This window comes from Chinchilla lanigera, unplaced genomic scaffold (genome assembly GCF_000276665.1).
Source record: "Chinchilla lanigera isolate Chin_1 unplaced genomic scaffold, ChiLan1.0 scaffold00050, whole genome shotgun sequence".
Lineage (NCBI taxonomy): Eukaryota > Metazoa > Chordata > Mammalia > Rodentia > Chinchillidae > Chinchilla > Chinchilla lanigera.
The window spans coordinates 16,735,913-16,751,638 of NW_004955451.1; the positions used below are offsets into that span (position 1 = coordinate 16,735,913).

At 49.2% G+C, this 15,726-nt stretch overlaps 1 protein-coding gene and 1 pseudogene across 1 annotated transcript in view; one reads left to right on the plus strand and one right to left on the minus strand.

Annotated features, from left to right (window-relative positions):
* Positions 1–683, minus strand: part of LOC102030265 — an 8,596-nt pseudogene extending 7,913 nt beyond the window's left edge.
* Positions 1–15,726, plus strand: part of LOC102030590 (leucine-rich repeat-containing protein 37A3-like) — a gene marked incomplete in the record, with an annotated part of 60,473 nt that overhangs the window by 40,158 nt on the left and 4,589 nt on the right. Inside the window, 4 exon segments of the mRNA XM_013519242.1 lie at positions 8,170–8,241; positions 9,241–9,315; positions 12,931–13,049; positions 14,985–15,726. Coding sequence (XP_013374696.1) covers positions 8,170–8,241; positions 9,241–9,315; positions 12,931–13,049; positions 14,985–15,726 — 1,008 coding nt within the window.

The window sequence follows — 15,726 nt, forward strand, 5'->3', positions numbered from 1 at the left end:
GCTCCCTGCTGTGGCTCTGAAGAGGTCTGAAATAGATTGTTGCTTGCTGGAACAAAGCTGACCGCCCCATAGATCTGTTTGGGTTTGGGGGCCTGGGGCTGGCCCCATTTCCCATTTCCCTGCAGTGGGGGGAGTTCTTTGCCATCTCTATCCTTTTTAGACTTGCATTCATTAGACCAGTGATTGCCTCTCTTACACCTGTGACACAATCCTGGCATTTTTGGCTTTGTGCTGGCATTGGAGTCCTTTGAACAATTTTTGGCAAAGTGGCAAGTTTTTCCACAAGTGAAACACTTTTTCTGAGATAAAAATTGTTTAACTGTGAATCCCTGTAGGGCCGCGGCCATGGCAAGTCCCTGCTGATAAGCGGCCCCAATGTCAGAACAAAGACGTATGTATCCTGTTAAGTCTGTTTTCTGCCTGTGAGGTCTAATTGCAGCCTGGCATGCAGCATTAGCATTTTCAAAAGCTAGCTGTTTGACAAAATCTGTACCTGCATCGCCGTTGCCGAAAATTCTGCTAGCCGCGGTAAGCAGGCGGTGAACAAAGTCTGCAAAAGGTTCCTCAGGCCCTTGTTTAATGCCTGTAAGAGAGGAACTTGTCTCCCCCTTTGCGGGGAGCTTTTTCCAGGCCCTGGTGGCTGCTGTTTGAATTTGAGCAAAAAGTCCTGCATCAAACCGCATTTGGGCGGGATTGTCTGCGTGAGGACCTTCTCCCACTAACATATCAAAATTCCATCCATTGCCAGCCTGTGCATTGCATCTGGCAGTCTCTTTACACTTTTCTATATATTCTGATTTCCACAAGAGATAATCCCCCCCTGAGAGGGTTGCTCGAGCTAACGTCTGCCAATCTATAGGTGTGAGCCACTGGTCAGCTATGGAGTCCAAAATAGCGGTAGTGTACGCGGCCGTGGCTCCATATTGAGCCACCGCTGCTTTTAACTCTTTCAGTACTTTGAAATCGAAACCAGTATGATTACAAAAGACATGACCTTGGGCGTTTGTTGTCTCGGTTACTGGGAACACCTTCCTCTCATCTAATGTAGAAACAGAATCAAAAAGAGGGATGCAGTTGGAGCCTGCGCTCCTCATGGGCGGTTGCTGCCTGAGGGGGGCTCGGATTTGGTCGCATTATCAAACTTAGATTTTCCTATTTTTAGGCTTTCTAGCTGGGCTATCAAGTCTTGATGTTCCTTTTCTAATTTTATTTGTTCCTTTAACAGCTCTATTTTGTCCCTAAGTTCCTTTCTGGGGTCAACAACCAGACAATCCAAGGGAGGGGCAGTAGGATTGTTGCAGTATGGCGGAGGACGTGGGGCATTAGTTAACCAATCAGGATTATGATATCTGGCAGCCTCTTCTGCTAAGTCATCCCCATTAGTATTATCATCATTTACAATGGCCCCCAAAGAGCTTTGTAAATCAGGATATATCTTATTTTTGGGTTTGGCTGTGTGAGTCCCTCTAAATCACAAGGCTTGGGTTTTTCCTCTAGGGCTATTTTAGTTTCTAATGTGTTTGCCCTTTTCTTTCTTGCTCTGAAACCTTTGTCTTTAACATGTGACTCAGACTCTTTGACGGGTCCATACTTTTAGTAGTTTCTATAGTACTCTCCTCAGAATCACTCTCAGAGGACATGAAGTCCTCATCCCCATCAATTATTTTAGTTTGTTTTTTATCTTTGTTTTCTAAATCAGTTTTTTTTTTCTTTAAATTCTCATAGTAATATATACTCTGCTCTTTTAACTACATTAGCAGCTACTGGGTCAATGAGTCTCTGTGATAGAATTTCATCTATCACCTTCCAATAAGAAAAAATAGTTCTAGGGACCCTTTCGGGTCCAACGGTGTCATAATGGTCTTTGAGGGCACGACCGACCCTTTCCCACCGTTCTGTGTTGATAATTCCTTCAGTAGGAAACCAGGGGCAGACTTGTTCAATAAAGTCAAAATACTCACACAAACGCTTAATTTTAACCTTTACTCCTCGTGCCTTTAAGACTTTTCCTAAGCCTTCAACAAACATTTCATATTGACTTATTTCTTGTCCCATAATCACTGTTCACTTACCGAGGTCTAGAAAGCGTAGCAGGTTCCCACGCAATCTTGTCCTCTTTCTTTCACTTTTATTTTTGCCGGCCTCTTGAACAGCGTCCGTCACTAAATTCCCCCGTGCTGGAGCCCCACGTTGTGGCGCCACTTGACCCGACCCACGGGTACAGCCAACGTGAACCCTAGAGGGGGAGTGGGGATTATAAAGGGACAAGAGACACGAAGAATGGAGACAAGACAGTGCTCTGATCAAGTCTCGTTTATTAGTGGGAAGTGCCGTGCTTATATACGGCACAGAGAAACTCGGAAGTTCTAAGGCGGGAATAACCAAATAACCCGACAAAGGCGGGAGTAGCTAGGTAACGGTGGGCAGTCCTAGTTCTTGAGGTGGGAGTAGCTAGGCAATGGTAGGCAGTCCTGACTTAAAGGGAAAGGCGCGTAAGACAGCTACTAATACACAGTGGAGGTCAGTCACGGTCTCCTACAGTGTTTAACTTTGTTTTCATTTGTACAGGGGCTCACAGCTAAGAGTTTGCCTTACATCTCTGAGGAGAAGGGACTTGGACTTTTCAGCAACACTGAAACTTTTAGGACTTTGGCAACTCTTTCATATGGACTATAATGCCCTTTGCATAAAGGAATGTGTCTGGATTTCCCCCTAAAGTCTCATGCTGTCGTGGGGCGGCTTCTAGAGTTTATAATTGACTCATGGTCCAATGTTGGGATTATGGGTGTGAGTGCTACACCCGCCCTGGGGTGGGTAGTTGGCATACACTATAAGGGAAGAAAGCAGCTTGCTTGCTGCTCCTCCCTTTTTGCTCTTGCAGCTTTTGCTGTCTTCTGCCGCCATGAACTGTTGCCCTCTGCCATGTGCCACTCTGCCTTGGAGCCAGCTGATTATAGTCTGAAACTTCCACAGACTGTGAGCTAAACAAACCTTTTCTTCCTTAATTCTGGATGTCAGGTATTTCTCAGCAACGAGAGAAAAGTAACCAAGACAATGTCCCCCTACAAAAAGGGCTAAAGCCCTGGCTTGAGGACCAGTGCTTAGCCAGTTGTGTGGCATTCACTCCTTCCTCTTCCTGGCATCACCTGTCGAGTGATGCTACTGTTGCAATGAAAGCAGCGGAGACCTACCTGGAAAATGCACCAGCGTTGTGGCTTCTCTGGGAAAAACCAGCCATGCAGCTCCCCACGGGCTGTACCTGACTTTGCTCAAGGAAGAGGCAGAGGCCAGGGATATACTCAGCCCACAAGTGCCTGCCTGGCAAGTGCAAGGTCCTGAGTTCGATTCCTGGTACCAAAAAAACCGGAAGAATTGGGAAGTTCGCTACTGTTTCCCATCTTCCAGCCTGCCTGGATTTGCGGCTCTTGGTGCATGAATTAGTACAACATGATTCTCTTTTAAAAATTGCGAGATACTCCCTTATAACAATCGTGTAACGTTATAAAGCACAGTTTGGCAATGTTCAGTGCATTCACGGGGTTAAACCAGTCTCCATTATCTGATTCCTGAATGTCCTCACTGACCCCCAAAAGCAGCGTTGTTTCATTATCCAGCACTCTCCACTTTCCTCCTTCCCCAGACTGGGCATCAACTAATCTATTTTCTGTCCTTTTGGGTTTGCCTGTTCTGGACATTTCATATAAGCAAATCATATAGTATATGACTGTTGGTGTCCACTTTCTTTCAGATAGTGGTTTTCAAGATTCATCTATGTTGTGACATACTTAAGTACTGTATTCCTAAGCCTGAATAATATTCTACTTTATTGCCTGTAGTTCCAGCACTTGGGAGGCTGAGGCAGGAGGATCACTGAGAGTTCAAGGCCAGCCTGGGCTACATAGTGAGTTCAAGGTTAGTCTGAACTATATAGTGCAACCTTATCTCAAAAACTCAAATATATATATACAATATGTATATATTGTATAGATGCATCTTATACCACTTCAGTGCCCATCAGTTAATGGACATTTAGGTCTTTTCTACTTTGGGGCTTTTATGACTAATGCCGCCATGAACACTTTACACACACATTTTGGTTTCTGTGCATTTTAACTGTGGGGTGCACACCAAGGGGTGGAATTGCTGCGCCATTTGCAATTCTATGTTTAACTTCTTTGAGGAACCCCAAACTGCTTTCCACTGTGGCTGCACCGTTTCACACTCCCACCTGCGCTGTAGGAGGGTTCCAGTTTCCCCAGTTTTGCCAACATTTGTTTTTTTTTTTGGTTTTTTTTTTTTTTTTTTGGTTTTTGGTTTTTGGTTTTTCTCCGGTACCGGGAACCGAACTCACGACCTTGCGCTTGCCAGGCAGGTGCTTTGCCGCTGAGCTAAATCCCCAGCCCCTGCCAACATTTGTTATTACCTGTCTTTTTATCATGGCCCATCCCAGTGAGTAGAAACAAGTATCTCACTGTAGCTTTGACCTGTTTGTATTAGCGAATGACAAGACGTTAAGCATCTGCTGTAGTTAGTAGTTTGCAAGGGAATACATTTGATACAGGACACATAATTTATAGAAGTGTCTTATAATACTCACTCAAATCATCAAGTGTAGAAGAGCGCAAGAGCTAGAGACCCAGAGAATCCAGCCAAAGGCCTGGGCCCCATGGCAATGTTCCACGTGAGTCCAGCCAGAGGCCTAGAGCCCATGGCAGTGTCTCCTGCAAGTCTGTGTGGAGGATCTGCACAGGGAAGGCCCAAAGGCCTGTGGTGGGGACTAGAAAGTCTATGCAGCGGGTGAAGGGTCTGTGCAGCAGGGTGAGGGCTCTGCGTGGAGGCAGGAAGCGACGCTCAGGTGAAGACAGAGTTCCTGCGAAGAGCACTGTAGCCATCCCTGGTGACAGTGAGGACCCGAGCTCCAACAATGATGACAAGAACAGCCAAGCTGCTATCAAGAAAACCAGTTGCAATCTAGCTTCTCCTGGGAAACCAGCACAGCAGCACCTGAGCTTCCCCTCTGTTCTCCTTTTATGTCATTTTGGCAAAGTCTTCAGGCAGGTCTCCCACGCCCACAGCCATGCTGACTTAGTTCAGCCGGGTGGCCCCACGCAAGCTGCCTGTTAATAAGTCCACCACGGCATCTTTTTTGAGCACATTGGCTATTTGTATATCTGCTTTGAATAAATGTTTATTTATATCTTTTCTCCATTTTATCCTTGAGTTATATATCTTTTTACCTAGTTGTAAGAGTTCTTTATATAGATACTTTATATATAGATACTTTCTCCCATTCTATTGCTATCTTTTCATTTTCTTACTAGTGTCCTTTGAAGCAACACAAGTTTTGTTGTTTGCTTGAGTTCTACGGGCGGGGGGCAGGGGTTTGAACCCAGGGCCTTTGCACTGAGCTACATCCCCAGCCCCTTTATTTGTTTGCTGAGACAAGGTCTCCCCAAGTCACTAAACTGCCCAGGCTGGGGTGAAACTTTCAGTTCTACAGCCGTGCACCCCCGTGGCCAGCTGGTTTTGTTTTTTGAGGCAGGATCTTTCTAGGTACAGTAGGTTAGTCTGGCATCTAACTCACTGTGTACCCCAGCTGGCCTCGAACTCACACTCTTCCTGCCTCAGCCTCGCTAGTGCTCGGATCACAGGCAGTGTACCACCACTTCTAGTGGAAGCACAACAGGTTTTCATTTTGACAAAATCCACTCCACCTATTTTGCCATTGGTTATTTGTACTCCTGGTGTCATATCTGTGAAACTGTTGCCTCATACAAGGTCATTAATGTCAAAGTATTTTCTAATATTTCTTGTGATTCCTTCTTTGACTCATTGGTTATTACATATAATTTCTGCATATTTACAAATTTCCCAAATTAATTTTTCTTGTTGATCTCTGATTCCATTCTACTTTGGCTGGAGAATATAGTTTTTATGCTGTTCTTCCTTTTAAGTCTGAGACTTGCGAACAGGTGTGGTGGCACATGCCTATAATCCCAGGACTGTACTCAGGAGGCTGAGGCAGATGGATCAGGGGTTTAAGGCTGGCCTGGGCTACATGATAAAACCCTACCTCAAAACAAAAAATTCATTCGTTGAGACCTCTCATGTGGTCTAACATATGGTCTGTCCTGAAAAATATTCCATGTGCAGTTGAGAAGAAAGTGTCTTTTGCTGTTTGTTGGGAAGTGTTCTCCAGACAGCTCTGAGGTTTAGTTGGTTTACACTTGTTCATCTCATGTTTACTTGCTGATCTGCTGTCTATCTGTCCTATCTGTGGCATGTCTTTTTTTTTTTCTTGGTCTTTTTGAGACAGGATCTCGCTACGCAGTTCAAGCTGGCCTCGAACTTGCAATGATCCTCCTGCCTCAGCCTCCCGAGTGCTGGGATTAAAGGCATGTGCCACCACGCCTGGCACTTCTGTGGCATGTCAAAGTCTACATGCACAACTGTTCTGTCTTCTTAATTTATTGTGCCTTTGGTCATTATAAAAGGGGCATCTCTATACCTAGTAATAGTTCCTGTGTTAACTGTATTTGGACTGATATTCTTATAGCCACTCAATTCCATTTTGGTTATGATTTGCATTATATGTCTTTTTCCATTCCATCCTTTCACTTTCAGCTGATTTGTGTCTTTGAGCCTAAAGTGAGTTTCTTGTAGACAGCACATAGCTGGATATGTTTCTTAAAGTCCATTCTGCCCATTTCAGCCTTTTAACTGGAGAGTTTACTAAGTGTAATTAGTGATAAAGTGAGACATATATTTTCCATTTTACTAGTAGTCTTCTGTCTTTTACTCTCCTCACTTGGTCCGTGATTGCCTTCTTCTGTGTTAGATATTTTCTAGTGTACTATTTCAATTCCCTTATTTTTACCATATATTTTTTGAGTTGTGTTTTTAGTGGTTTCCCTAAAACTTATCATTAATATCTTCATTTACAGCATTGCACTTCAGATGAATGTTTCCAGCCAGCCTAGGGTTATTTTGCTGGACTCAAATGGAAACCACCAATTGGCCACATGCATCTCTGCTAGTGGCCTCATGTCACCAACAGTTGGCACAGTCAGCTGCTGGCCGTTACCATCCAGTGCCAGCTTTGCCACTCTGCCACGCGCCGGTCTCTGCCACTGGTCTGCATTGGCTGCTGGTCTCTGGACCTCTCTGGTGTTAACAGCCCTGTTTCTCTGCTCTTGTCCACATGTAATGAGAAATAAATCACGAGCAAGTGCAGAGGAATACCAGAGCACAAGGGGGCCAGTGAACGCGAAGGGCCCTCCTCAACTGAGCCTGGAGGGCCTGGGCTGCTTGTGAGGCAGCTGCAGGCTCGTTGCCAGTGAGGGCCAGGTCTGAACCCAGGGAATCTTTGGAAGGTTTGCTGTGGGGGTTGGGTATGCAAATAAGGGACCCAAATCCCTCCATTACCCTAAGAGATTGAGGTCAGTCTGGACTAGTCTGAGGGGAAGAGGGGAGAGAGAAGGAAAAGAAGGAAGAGTAGGAGGAGGAAGAAGAAGAAAAAAGAAGAGGAGGAAGAGAAAGGAGAGAGAGACAGAATCCATTCATCTATCGGTATGAAAACCAAATATTATTTATTTATTTAACCAACATGGGAAGCCCAGTAAAGTTCAGGCACTGCTGCAGGCACAGACCTGACAGTGACACTCGGGTGACCACACCTTGTCCCAGAGGCTGGGCCACAGGAGCAGGACTCAAGCACGAGCGTGTGACAGCAATGTGCTTTGACGGCTCCTCCTCAGAGATTTTCCAGAATTAGCCCTATTTTTTTCTTAACCAAACTAGACCATGAGCTGTGTGCAACTTCTAAAGGTGGGAGACAAGCACCTTGAATTCTGGAGGATGCTAAAGCCAGAGTTCCTGCCGGTGAGGGCCTCTGTCAGTGCCACTATGGTGAGGGTTTTTGTTCTTTCGCTCATTTTTTCTTTCCTACTCACTTTTTCCCTACCCCTTTCCTCCCTCATTCGCTTTTCCCCTTTACTTTGCAGGGACCAGAGGAAGAGTGCTTTATGGGCTTTAAGGGTTATTCATAGGTAATCACAGCAAGCAATATTTGATCTATAAGTTTGCTGCCAAAAAAGAAATATAAAATTTTCATGCAGTCTCATGCATGTTGAAACTATAAATAACTTTAATTCCATTGCATTTTTTCAGAATTCTCAACCATAACCCTCTGACAACTATCGAAGATCCATCTCTTTTTAAATTACCAGCTTTAAAATATCTGTAAGTATAGCAATACTCTTAGAAGTCATGCTTGGGCTTCTGCTGTTCTCGGTTCCTTCCATCAAAGCTTAAGTATTTTGCATTGGATCTAATTTTACTTTTAATCAGGTTATTGAAAAAAGTAACTGGTAGTTCTGGGCATGGTGGCGCACGCCGGTAATCCCAGCAGTCGGGAGGCTGAGGCAGGAGGATCTTTGTGAGTTCGAGACCAGCTTGGGCTACAAAGTGAGCTGAAGGCCAGCCTGAACTGCATAACAAGACCCTGTTTCAAAAAGAAAAAAAAAAAAGAAAAAGAAATGATGTATAGCAGGGCTTGGTGATGCACACCTGTAATCCCAGCATTTGGGAGGCTGAGGCAGGAGGATCTTTGCAAGTTGAGACCAGCCTGGGCTACAAAGTGAGCTCAAGGCCAGCCTGAACTGCAAAGCAAGACCCTGTCTCAAAAAGACAAAAAAAAAAAAAAAAAAAAAAAAAAAAAAAAAGTAAAAGAAAAGGAAATATACCTGGGCTTGGTGATGCACACCTATAATCCCAGCATTTGGGAGGCTGAGGCAGGAGGATTGCCACGAGCTCAAGGCCAACCTGAATGAAAGAAAGAGAGAGAGAAAGAAAAGTGAGCAGGAGAATTCACAGGGGTGGAGGGTGATCCTGAGGAACATGTGGGTCTGGAACAGGCACAAGGATGTAGGGTCATCAGTGATCCCAAAAAAAAAGAGGCACTGTTATTAAAAGCCCGGAAGACAGAGGAAGAGGGAGAGGGGAATACAGTATGAAAATAAGCAGATGATGGTTTAAATACAGGCCCTGTAAGTTCATTAATTTGATGAGGCAGATATTACATTTCTTCATGAAGAGCTCTCTGGGATTATCCTCTGCAATAAATAAACTTGTGTGCTGGTTTGTTTCCCTGGGGAGGCAAAACTGAACTCACGTGGCCCAGAAATGCCCGCTGCAGCGCAGGGTGTTTCCTGACGACTGCTGGCCTCTCTCCTCCCGCAGAGACTTGGGAGCAACGCACGTGCCTCTGACAGTCCTGGAGAACATCCTCACCGTGACGCTGGAGTTGGAAAAACTGTTAAGTTGCTTCCTTAGATTTATTTCACTTAGATTTAATGTTGTTAGGTTTGTTTTACTATTTTGTTTTTCTCTGTCTCCCTTTCTCTCTCCCTTCCTTCCTCTCTATTTCTTTCTTTTTTTCTTCCCTTCTTTGTTTCTTTTTTTCTTTTTGTTGGGGGCATTGTACTCACTCTGCAGCCCAGGCTGGGATAGAATTTGCTGCAGTCCTCCTCCCTCAGCCTCCCTAGTGCTGGCACTGCACGCGTGCGCCACCACGCCAGACTTGTTCTGCTGTCTCCTTATGCCAGGTGCACTGAGGTCTGACCCCATGTGATAAGTTCCCCATTTTCCCATGTACGATTGGGTGAACGAGCACAGTGGTGTAACCCCACACTCCTGCTGTAAACCACTTGGGCAGCCTCACACAGCCCCTCGTGTCACTGCAGTCCATCTCCCACCAGCAGCCCTGCAAACCACTCATCTTTACTTCTGACCCTAGAGCTTCCCCTTTACCTGCACAATTTAAAAATGAAACCACACAGAACCGGCCTTCTGCGACTCGATTTTATTCACTTAGCATAATACGTAGTACCTGCCACCAGCAGTATGTAAGGTGACCCACACCCATAATGCCAGCACCCTGGGAGGCTGAAGCAGGAGGGTCATGTGAGTTAGAGCCCAACCTGGGCTACACAGTGAGGTTGAGGGAGCCTGGACTGTAGACCAAGATGCTGTCTGAAAATGCTGAAACAAAATCAAAGCATGCTCTGTGTACCCAGATACACGTCTCTTTTCACTGACCTATGTGTAGTTAATATCTTTTCTCTGGTTGTGGGTTGTTTATTCTGAAGAACAGAAATTTTAAATTTCTTAAATTTTGGCAGAGCGTAATGTAGCAAGTTGTTCTTGCGTGATTTGTGCTTTTTTTGTGTTTCCACAAGAAATGTTTGTCTAAGAACCCATGGTCTACCCACAATGCAAAGGTTTTCTCCTCTGCTTTCTCCCAGAATTGTCTAGTTATATTGAGGTCTGTGTTACTCTTTTTCCCACTACTGGGAGCCTTTTTATTTTTTTTTTTTCTGACACAAGGTCTCACTAAGTTGCTAGTTTGCCTTCGCTGGGCTCGAATTGAGATCCCTGCCTCAGCCTCCAAGTCCCGAGGTAACAGAGGTGTAGGGCGTCGAGCTCATTTCCATGTATGTGAGGTGTTTCATTTCACTGGCTTCTGCGGAGCATTTCTGTATGGCCTGTGGTGCTGCTGTTTATCCCATCAGTGGCCCCAACCCCACAGCAAGGGACACAGAGCGGGCTGTGAGCCAGCGGGTGGAAGGCTGCCCAGGACACCCAGGGGAAGAGGCCCTGCCTGTGGGGTGTTGTGTCATCACCTCCCCGACCAACTTCCCCTGTGCTCACACCCCCAGACTCCTGTTCTGGACTCCAGTTCCTGCAGCATCCGCCACTCAGCCCCTCCCACGGCACCTGGCGCCTCCGTCTCCGCAGTCGGAGCCCTCCGCACCCGCGGCCTTTGCGGTGGGGCCTCCACTGGAGGTCCCTGGAAAAGCACAGGTGCCAGCCTGTTCCACAGACCTTTTCAGTCTCTGTGCTTGGACTCTCTGGTGTACACACTTACAATAACTGTGTTAATGTCTTTATTTGCTCATCCTAGTATCTGTGTACATTCTCAGCTGGTTTTGATTATGGCCTCTAACCAAAATATGAGCCATATTTTCTTGCTTAGCATATTCAATAATTTCTTTCCTTCTTTAGTTTGGAAAAAGTTACATAGTTCACTGTGTAACCCAGGCTGGCCTCAAACTTGCGGTGATCCTCCTGCCTCAGCCTCCCTAGTGCTGGCATTACAGGTGTGTGTCACTATGCCAGGCACTCAGTAAATTAGATTCCAGAAGAAAAATTTAATTTGTCGAGTATGACATATTTTTATATTCTTAAAAATATGCTTGAGCAGGTTTAAGGTGGTATTACTCAAAACCATTTTATTCCTTTGGACCTAACATTGAGATCTGTGAGGTGGGACCACCATAGCAGCCTTTAGTCTAAAATTCCTTGTTCACAGAGGCTAAGGCGAGTCCACTGTGAGCGTGAGGCCCATGAATCCCACGGGGTCCAGGCTAGCCAGCAGGACAGACAGTGCTCCTGCCCCGCGTGACACTCAGGGGTCCTCTGAGCCTGCCTGGTGCTGTTGCCTGCCGGGGTGCTGCCTCGCCTGTGCCCCCACCACACTTTCCCGTGCCCCAAGCCACCACCTCTAACTCCGAGGTCCCTGCTCCCCAGGCCACTTTCCCTTTCAGGGTTTTCCTGGACTCCACTCCATCTCTTTGGCGGGGTGCACTGGTCTGCGCCTGTTTTTCCCTCGCAGTCCACGATCCTGGCTGGACACTCTGAAAGCAGGAAGGCCCAGCCTTAGGGCACATGACCTGCATTTCCCGTTGCTTCTGCCTCGCTCTCCTTGGCCGTCTGACAGCCAGTTACTTGGGTTATTTGGGGGTGGGGGGGCTGTTTGTTTGCAGGTGGGAAGGTAAATTCGCCTCTCCATTCGGCTCTGGCCAGAAGCCCGTACTATTGTTAATGTCTGTTTTGTTTTGCTTGCGGATCAAGCAAAGTTAAGGCCTGGCGTATCGTGCTTTTGGTTCCTTGAGTCTCAAACCCCTCCCTGCGTGGCTCTGTGTCTTTCGTGACAGCGGCACTTGGGAAGAGTCTAAGGCACTTGTCCCGTGAGCTGTCTGGTTTCCTCCTGAGTCTTGCGGGTCCGGCATCTGGGGGAGGACGTGGCACAGGGGACCCGTCCCTGCTCCCTGGTGACCCCAGCGGCCCGTGACGCGGAGTGCTCACTTGAGGAGGGTGCTGTCACCCGGAGCGGCTCATGCCACCGGGATTCTTCCCTTCATCGTTTGCGACCAGTGACCATCCGACCGAGCTTAGGCACCTGTCCATCCAAGTGCACATCCCACAAGCCTTGTCTGCGGGCGGGAAGATGACGGTTCCCCTCCAGCGTTCCTCTCCGCCTCTTCCTTCGCTGCCATTACTCTGTGAAGGGACAGCCACCCCTTTTCTTTTTCAGGCTCATTATCAATCTGGCGGTTCTTCCTCACATCCCCCCCCTTTCCCGCCCTCCGCCTCTGCGTGTGGTTCTGGGGCCCGAACCCAGACTCTGGCGCGGGCCGGGCAGGCTCTCTGCCCCAGCTGCACCCCAGCCCTTCCTGTCCGTTCTGACGCTGTGTCCAGACCTGGCCAATGCGCGCTCCACGGCCACCAAAGTGCGCCCTGTAGAGAGTGCAGGCGCTCTCCGGCCCCCAGGAAGGTCTCCTGTGTCCGCAGCCCGCAGCGCCGGGACTGCACAGAGGCCGCGGCTGCCCAGCAGGGCGGAGGTGCTCCCGAAGGAAGCTGTCCCCAGGGCCCAGGGCCCAGCTTCCGGCCCCGGCTCTCCCCTCCCCCGGCTCCCGCTCCCGCGGGGCGCGGGCCTCCTCCTCAGCGTCCGCAGCCTGGCGGGCATCGCTCTGCCCCGGGCCCACCGGCCACCAGGCCCGCCTCAGCGCTCCTCGCCGCGCAGCCTGGGCCTGGCCTGGGCCTCCGTCCCTGCAGGGGCCCTTCGCTCACTCTCTGCTCTGCCTGCAGGGTCTTACCGAGCCACATGGCCTGCTGCCTCTGCCAGCTTAAGAGTGACATCGAGGTTGTGTGCCAGACGGTCAAGCTGCGGTGTGCCGGCGCCTGTGTGTCCAACATGACCCAGTGCTGTGAGTGTCAGGGACCTGAGGGTTCATGTTTTCGTCTTATTTGGGGTTCAGTTTTTAATCTTGAACTGGTGGTAGATGTTTAAGTAATGACATCCTTGTCTTAGTTGTACTCGTGTACCCTGAATTGCTGGACTGCTGCCTTGCTGAAATCCTCTTCTCAGTTCTTGTCCTGTGACTTAATAAGGGCACAGTGCCAGGTGTGGAAGGTCCATGAGTAAGGAAGGAAGGAGCAAAGGCGTGCGTGGCCACGCCGGGCGCTGCCGCCGCTGGGCGCCCTCCACAGTACCGCGGTCATGAGTGCAGCGCGGTCTGTGAGCAGACCGTGTGCGCAGCACACTCCGGCGTCTCCCCCTGACGGGACAGCCGGAGCTGTATTTGGTTCCATGTGACTTCGTGGTTTTATAAGCGAGTAAGGGATGCTATTTCATGTGGAGCCAAGAGTTTCTGATCCATAAGCAGAAACTGTTCCCTACTCCGGGAAGGGAAGAGGGCTCCCCCTGCCCAGACTGCCCGCTGGGCACCGGCGCTGTGTCTCCCCTTCCCGCCCACAGAGAGGTGGGCGCACTGCCGTGCTTCCCGCGTGTCGGCCTCGTGAGTGTCACTAGCGGTGCCAGCGCAGGACTGCTCCCACCCGATGGCTGGGGCACAGGACTGCACCGTGCTAGGGCCCGCAGCCAGTACCAGCACTTCGCTGCTTACAGAGAGCCATGATTGTGCCCACTTCCGCAGCACGTGCACTAAAAAGCAGTGCTGCTTGTTCTCAAAATAATTTTTCACCAATTACATTTTCTCTTCTCTCCTGAAAGTGAGGAAAACAAGAGTTTCTCACCTCCTTCTAAGAACAAGAGAACAGGATGGGAGGTGTCGAGTGCTGGGGCCTCGGGCCTGGGGCTCTCTGTCCCCGACCCGGGCTCCCCACCGGCCCACGTGCCTCCTTTTCTCTGGATTCCTACCTCATTCCTGACCCACAGCACTACTGCCGCCAGCCTTTGTTCTCCTGGGACAGAAACTCAGCACACGGTGGCGGCCTTCACCCCCACAGTCAGCAGCTTTGGCTGGCTCCCGGGAAGGGCGCGAAAGGACAGCGGGCAGGGGTCTGAGAGAAGCAGCCTTTTCTCTCATACATTTTAGTATGAAGTAATGTTTATCTAGAAATTGTCATAATTCTGTAGATTTACTCCACATTAGTCCCTTTAGGCACAAAACTGGGCGAACTGGGGCCAGGGATGTAGCTCAGCAGCACAACAGCCTGCCTGGCAAGTGCAAGGTCCTGAGTTTGATTCCTGGTACCAAAATAGAAAACCTGGGCAAATTAAAAATCTCTTAATCTGTACCCCAGATCCTGCCCAAATTTAAGAATGAATCAGGGCAGACATAATATATTTTTTGTGGGAGCCTTTTTTGGGGGCTGGGATGTAGGAGACCGGGGCCAAGGGAAGGAACTGGGGGTGGGCATGTCCAGATGAAGACCTGTGGGCAGAAGGGAGCACTCCTCCTCACATCTGCCTCGCCGCCCTTAGACGGCTGTCGCCCATCATGGTCATCTGTGATGGCAGCGGGAACGTGACACACGGGCAAAGTGACGAGAGGAGGCCTTGTGCTCCCTCTGTGGCGGGAGCAAACAATATGGCCCCGAAGGTGAGGAGCCTGCTGACCTGCCAGCGGCTGCTGAGCGGGCAACTCCCTGTCTGTCACTCTTTGGTCTTTCACTGGGGACCCACAGGCGGCTATCCCAAGAACGGCTGCACTGCCCACGATGGGCCCTTCTGATGGGAGCTGCTGCGCAAAAGAGCTCTTCCCGCCTTTTGCTGTTGCCTTCATAGGGTTAAGTCTGGGTTTAGTTTTCTGCCTTCCAACTAAGCCCTATGTTACGAGCCTCAGACCCGTGGCTGTCCACGGAAATGTCCCCTGACTGAAGCCGTTTCTCCTTTCCAGCAGCTGAAGCAGCAGCCCTGGGGAACGTGGAAGGGCCGTTCATGAAGGCGCTGCAGGCCCGGAAGAAGACCACCAGCGCCGAGCTGACCATCCAGCCTGCGCCGTCGTCTCCCCAGCAAGGTGGCGCCATCTGGGCAGGCTTCGGGAACCAGCAGCTCGACTTCCGCGACGAAAGCGACGTGATCAGTGCCCTCAGTTACATACTGCCCTACTTCTCGGAGGGAAACCCAGGAGACACAGAGTCCATGCTACTGCCGTTCATTCAGCTGCTTTTTGAAAATGTTCAAGATACAGAAAATTCCCTGGCTTCTTTTAAAAAGAATATAAGGAAGTCCTTTATACCCGACTCCAAAAATCTGATTTACAAAAATAAACTGAAAAAGCTGTATTTTCTCCGAAATTGGTTGGATGCAGAAATTCAGAAAAAAATCAAAGAGGTTAAGAAGGAAGAGGAAGGTCTCGTCCATATGCAGTCCAGCATTTTGGATCCCAAGTGGCAGCCTCCCATTTCTGCCGAAATACAGGCAAAGGCTCCAGCACAGGAAGAGCGCATGGCTGAGCACCGGCGGGAAAGGACAAGGTTGCGGGCCGCGGACAGGGCCCTCAGGAACTCGGAGGCCGCGCGGACGAAGCAGCTCAGGCACAGGCGGGCCGCCCGGACCCTCGCAGAAGCATCGCGGTCCCCAGGGCCACGGAGCTGGAGCAGCGGCTCGGGGGCGCCGGGGCCCGGGCGCCTGGCCCG